Source organism: Haliotis rufescens, unplaced genomic scaffold (assembly GCF_023055435.1).
Source record: "Haliotis rufescens isolate VD_foot unplaced genomic scaffold, xgHalRufe1.0.p SCAF_12, whole genome shotgun sequence".
NCBI classification, from domain to species: Eukaryota; Metazoa; Mollusca; class Gastropoda; order Lepetellida; family Haliotidae; genus Haliotis; species Haliotis rufescens.
Genome location: NW_025963802.1, coordinates 42,035,413 through 42,042,190, shown reverse-complemented (window position 1 = coordinate 42,042,190; position 6,778 = coordinate 42,035,413). Strand labels below are relative to the sequence as shown.

At 39.0% G+C, this 6,778-nt stretch overlaps 1 protein-coding gene across 1 annotated transcript; it reads right to left on the bottom strand.

The window, feature by feature from the left end:
* Window positions 1-1,044: 1,044 nt before the first annotated feature.
* Window positions 1,045-4,390, bottom strand: LOC124113915 (nuclear receptor-binding factor 2-like). The gene is made up of 3 exons (XM_046474403.2): window positions 4,296-4,390; window positions 3,566-3,650; window positions 1,045-1,776 (listed from the first exon to the last, which is right to left on the bottom strand). The coding sequence occupies exons 1-3, from the start codon at window positions 4,314-4,316 to the stop codon at window positions 1,148-1,150; spliced, it is 735 nt and encodes a 244-aa protein (XP_046330359.1). The 5' UTR covers window positions 4,317-4,390; the 3' UTR covers window positions 1,045-1,147.
* Between the last annotated feature and the right edge of the window lie 2,388 nt (window positions 4,391-6,778).

Below are 6,778 nucleotides of genomic sequence, written 5' to 3'. Positions count from 1 at the left end.
ACTGGGTGCCACCATTTTGTGTGAAGCAAACGCAAGTGATACGAGAGGTGGAATCTGACTGGTCCATAGGAGAGGCTTAGAAGGGACATAACTGGTAACAGCCACTGGTGGTGCTACGATTGAGCCCAGTAATTCCAGCCTAGTTCGGCAAGGGTGGAAACTGGACTTTAAAAGTCAGTTAACTCTCTTGCCCCGGGAAGATGGCAGGATCCATGACGGAAGCATTACCCCTCACTGTACAACGTATGCCCCAACCACTCCAGGTTAGAACTGCATTACAGCAACCCATGCTTGTAAGAGGCAACTAACGGGATCGGGGGTTCTTGGTTGCTGATCTTGTTGATCCATTTCATCGTATACTAATTGCGTAGAGCTATGCTCATGGATTGTCTGATTCAGATTTGATAGATTACAGACCGCCATCATATAGCTGGAATATTGCTGAATGCGGTGTTCAACAGAAAACAAACAAATTCTACTTAGAATCCAACAGTTGTCCACTGTCTGTTAAGGCAGATCAGCAGAATAACACTGGCTGGTGTTACGAACAAAATACTAGGATGAAAAACTGTTTCCTTAACACTTAAATAGTTACATGAAATTGAGCATATAAACATGAGCCAGGAACCAGAAATATGAGATTCCAATTTCAGACTTGATTACGCCTTGTGTAGAACTAAAAATCAAAACAAATATCTACATGTTTAAAGTATATATATTACCAATCCTATCATTCTTACTGAACACATTCTGATTTGACATCATGACAAAGCTTAATCGTCTTGACTACATGGCTATTGCCATGACAACCTAAGAAAAAGGTTCTAAATGCCTCTTAAAGACTTGTTAGGACAACCTATGCTATTACATTCAATAATTATATTCAATTTGTAGATTATTATCATTAATCAGATTTAAAATTAATATTTAAAAAAATCTTGATGTTTACAGGTTAATAAGACATGTTAAAGCAAAAAGGTTTCTTAACTCCCAATTTAAAAAAAGTAAGTGAGGGCATATGGTATTTCTATCAATGATATAACAACATCTCAAACAATTTTATTTTGAAAACCATCAACTTGATCACACTCAAGACGAAAAAGAAGTTATCTAAAAATATATTACTGCTGCCTTTTCTTAAAAGAGTCTATTTCTCAATCAGTGCATCATCTGACTGCAATCCCTCTTGAAGCATATCCAAGCTCAAGGTCGGCATTTCAAGAGGGGGAAGGTCAAATGGAGTGAAATGATCCGGGCTGAACACTGGCTCCGACATGACATGTTTTAATGTTTCCCTCTCCCTGAGTTGTGTCTGCAGTTGTTCATTTTCCCTCCTGACAGTGTCCAAGTCTCTTAGTAGGCGTTTCACATGCTTCTGGAGATGCTCATTGTGGGCCTGGAGCTCCTCAATGACAGCAGTTTCATCCCTTGGGCATTTATTGAAGGTCACTCGTGGAGCTGATGTCTTTGGTGAGCTGGATTCCTGAGAGTCTTTGAGGAATGCTAACAGGGTGTCTGTGTGAGTCATTGTATGGTACAAACTTGCCTCGCTGAAATGATTTGGGTCAAGGTCGCCATCAATTGTGTCAAGGTCATCTGTTTGACAGCTCTGATTGGTCCTGTTCTCAGAGCTTTTTTGAGCATTATGAGCACGTTCAATTCTTATGCGTTTTTCAAGGATGAGCTCTTGTTGATGCAGATGGTGTTTATGCTGCAATCGAAGTGACTCTAGAGCATGTTCCGAGCTCGTCAGCTGCATCGCCTCAAGAAGGTACTCTGCAAAGATGAAAACAGTTAAAATGCAAAAGGTTTCAGACAACACAATAGATAACTGAACCCTTCATAGTTTTGAACCACAATAAATACCTTGAAAAGTTATTGGGACCTGCCCTCTATACAGTGTGGGAAACAATCTCAAAATTTTGCTGGCTAGACGGGCTAGATAGCTCCAAAGAGAAACACTGCTCCCAGTTTGAAAGTATTGAAATATGGAAAACTTGCTTATTATGGACCATAATTTTGACTGGTCTGACTTGTGTTTGAAGCTATTCTTGCTGCACTGCACGAGGCAACACCTTCCTGTCAACACGGTCCCCATTTGCACCTCAACAGCTCCAAAACCCAGTTTGTTGGGTAGCTGATGCAGGCTAATAAACACAGTGCCAGCTATAGTCTGGAAGGTAATTTACGGTACCGACGTTTACTACAATATATCTGAAAAACTATTGGACCTACTCCAGTCAAAGTTGGTATGAGATTATTAAACAGTCATACATAACTGGATATTACATTTAAAGACAATCGGTGCATGAATAAAAAATCGGTCTATTTAGCTATCACTATATTTCATCGACAACCAGACCTGTTCGTCACGGTTGGAACGAGCATTCATTGAAACAGCCATCTGGATAATGCTACCCCTGCGTCACAGGGCCATATGACACAGTTGAACCAATCAACTCAACTCGAAAGGGTGCACGGGAATCACGCACGCACGAATACGGTGTTAGCGTTGGGCGTCTCAACGTGCGTGATTCCCACACAACATGGGCAGGTTCAAAATGATATTATTACCCTGGTCACTGGATCAGTGTGCACTCAACAATCATTCTCAGCTCCCTGGGGAGTATACAACCCAAGCTGCCCATGAGGTGCTGGGAGGTTCATAACCACTGCTGGGTGAACAGAGTCATATCTCGAACAAAGTCACTTGCCTAAGGGGACACCACACGTGTAACGTGTCCACATTCCCCAAAATATCCTACAGAAACACTTAGTGTAGGCTCCAACTGAACAGGTAAATATCAGGTACCAAACAGTTTCTTGTACATGATGGAGCAATAGTTTCATGTTGATATTTTGCTGAACTTCTTGAAAGGAAAATGGCACATTTGATCATGTTATCTAATTTTTTACTTCAGCTTACATAGGGTACCAGGAACATGGAATGGTTCATGAGATAGTTGATACATATGATAATATGATAATATTCATTTCTGGGGTATCATGTATCATATATATATAAGTTTTTCGTCCTGACTGCAAAATTCAATTTGTGATGTTTTTGCGCAAACTTCCTCTTGTTCTATGTGGTCTAGCTATCAAGAGGGGTTTTTTTTAGTTTTAAATCATGTGACTGGTTAAATTGGCTCGTTCTAACAGTATTATGTAATCAGATTCAGCATGTTGTTATTTCATGATAGACGACTAGGCAACTCTAAGCCAGGTAATTATCAGCTTATTTGCAAAACATTGTCAATGTTACTTTTGAATATGCATTGATCATCATGATCATGTTTACCCAGGTGTAGGCGTATCGTCAGAATAAATTCCAAATGCATTGTTACATCCATTTTTCATGACATCTCTAATCATTATAGTCACAGTATCTTGTGAGGTATAAGTTAATTCCATTCAATTCCAGATTCCATTCTCCATTCTATGCCTGGCAGAGTGATCTTCTATTTCAGGGTTCATCATCTGACTATGTTTGGAGTGCCTTACCTTGCAAGTAATGGTTTGCTAGCTCAGGACTTGGAACATTACTATTTTACTTGTTACTGACCTGCTGCTCTCTTGTGACAGTCAACTGCATCATCAAACTTCCCACTCCGCACAAGGGCATCTGCTCGCCGACCCTGCTGGTGAGCCTGTGGGGAACAATACACACTAAACAGTGACAAATGTATTTTTGCTCGCACTAAAAATACTAAATTGGGTTTACAGATTGGCCAACAATAACAACCAGGATTCCAGTGTGGTCCCTTATACAGAATATTCCTAAATAGCCGAGAGCCGCGATGGGATCCTAGTCAAGACATGACCCTACATCATGTAGGGTCATGTCTTGAGTGTAGGACCCATCGCAGCTTTCGGCTATTTTCTAATCAACGCTGAACATGCTGAAGCTGGTATTATTGCTTATGAATAAACATGATAAAGGGAATCACAAGCTGTTTAACTGCATGACTACTAGAAGTGGCTTATGCTAAAAGCCCCATATGTGTGTGCTATTTTGAATAATTACACGGGACTTATGACAACAACGACACTGTTCACTTGGTGTTGCAAACCGACATTTCAGTAGGAATTATTTATTGAAAATGCGGTATCGAAAGTGCCAACTTGCATTGATCAGTGACATTGCCCTGAATTAATTCGATTTTTTACATGTTGATTTAACAAACAGCTGATAAACAGTTCAAAATGAAGAGCAAGATATATTATTTCGTCGAAATCTGTATTTGGCCCCCTGTATTCAACTGTTTACTATCGTGTAGCCGTCTAACCCTTACCAAATTAAGTGGCGAGTCCATCACAAGATGTTTACAAACTGATCAGAACCATTCCCAACCCGGAAGTGGTTCCCTGCCTCGGAAGTAGTTTCATTGGCGAGACGAATTTTACAATTTGTGAATCGGAAAACATATGGACAAGGATTCGTCATTTGTAGACCTACGGGTTTTAAATCTATCTGTTTAAAACTTTACCTGATCTTTGGTAATGTTTATTTCTCTGTTTATTTTGCGTGATGAATCGAATACATGTATTTATATTTCTAAATGTGAGGAATATCAAATTCAATTTATTGATATCTAAAATCACCATATTTTATGATAACACAAATTAAATAGTTGATATCACAAATTCGATTATTAGATATCCAAAATGAATTCTTGATATCACAAAATTGAATTAGTATTATCAAAAATACTTTAGAATTTTAGATGTATTATAATATATAATATGGGTCTTTTGATATCACAAATTCAATTTATGATAATTATCTAAAATTGAGTTTGTGATTTTAAAAATCATTTTGTCACATCAATAACGAATTACTGATATAATAAAATCATGAATGTATAGCAGAACATATCAATAACGTCATACAGAATCAGCCACACACGCACGCACACACGCACGCACGCACGCACGCACGAACGCACAGTATGACACCATATTTAACGCAGCACTGTGTGACGCGGCCAGAGATCTAACTACCGACGTTCCCGCTCGCCGGACAGAGACTCTTTCCACTAGGCCACGGAGGCGAGTAAGAATGTGTGGATTATATATTTACGTGATGTATAGTATATTTTATTGGCAAATAAGTATCCTATTTTCAAAGAACATCAGCAAGAGGCATGAATGACTGATGATATAGATGTATCACTCCTAAGATCCGTGTTAGAATAGATCCCCAGCAACTCATTCTTGTCGTAAGAGGTGACTCACGAGATCGGGTGGACTTGATGCTTGTCATCGTACCTTATCGCGTAGATCGAGGCTCATGATGTCTATCACTGGATTGTCTGGCCCAAACTATTATTTATAGATAACGTAGTATAGCTGGAATATTGATGAGTGGGGCGTTAAACAACAAACATTCCAGTTATACCAGTAAGTTTTAAAATATATTTTCAAATACATGTACTTCAACAGGGTTAACCAGCATAATATTGGCTTAATATATAATGTGCCATACAGTAAACTACGATTATAACGAACACGCTTTTAACGAACTGACGGATATAACGAACTTACTTTTTAGTCCCGACTATTTGCTGTAGCTATGCTGTATATATGCTTATAACGAACTACGGTTATAACGAACTAAAAATAGTAGTCCCTTTGAGTTCGTTATAACCGTAGTTTACTGTATATAAAACTAAATCCCAGGTAAACTGTTAACATATATTCTTCTGTATACATAGTTGAAATGACGCGTGACACTGAACTCTTAAAGTATCAGTGCTTGTCTATCGAATGAAAGGGGGCGGTCGGGTAGCCTAGTGGTTAAAGCGTTCGCTCGTCACGCCGAAGACCCGGGTTCGATTCCCGACATGGGTACAATGTGTGAAGCCCATTTCTGGTGTCCTCCGCCGTGATATTGCTGGAATATTGCTAAAAGCGGCGTAAAACCATACTCACTCACTCACTCGAACGAAAGGCCCCTGTGAGGGTGTCTTTTTGCACTCAGGTTACAGAGTTTAGATCAACCTAATTCCTTTCAGTATATTTTTTTAAAATAACAACTCAAGATCAACACACATGTGCATTGGTCCAATAGCTCCGGCAGACATCGTGACTCGGATGCTTTACATTTGTTCTAAAAAAAGTTAGGCTAATGTTGACCTATTTTCGAGATCGTACCATGATTACTGAACACAACATCACGTGCTCTATATGTCTAAATATCACCAGTATCCAACAGTTTGAAATAAATAAGAGAAATTATTATTCGCTTTGATACCTTATTAGTTTATATACTTGCATTATCTAAGACGTGTACATACCAGTAACACCTTATACGCGTTTGTATTAGTTATACTTTATACGTATATATACCATTTATACTTTAAACGTATATATACTAGTAAGACCTTACACGTGTATATACTGACCCGTGAAGATCGGGGGTAGAATAGGTCTTCAGCAACCCATGCTTGCCCCTAAAAAGCACCTTTGCTTGTCGTAAGAGGCGACTAACGGGATCGGGTGGTCAGACTCGCTGACTTGGTTGATACATGTCATCCATCCCAATGGCGTGGATCCATGCTCATGATGTCAATCACTTGATTGTCAGGGCCAGACTTGATTATTTACAGACCACCGTCATATAGCTGGAATATTGCTGAGTGCTTTGTTTAACAACAAACAAAACGTGTATATACAAGTAATACTTTATCCGTGTATATAATAGAAATATCTTATGCATGTATAAACCAGTGAGACCTTATACGTGCATGTACTAGTATAACCTTACACGTGTATA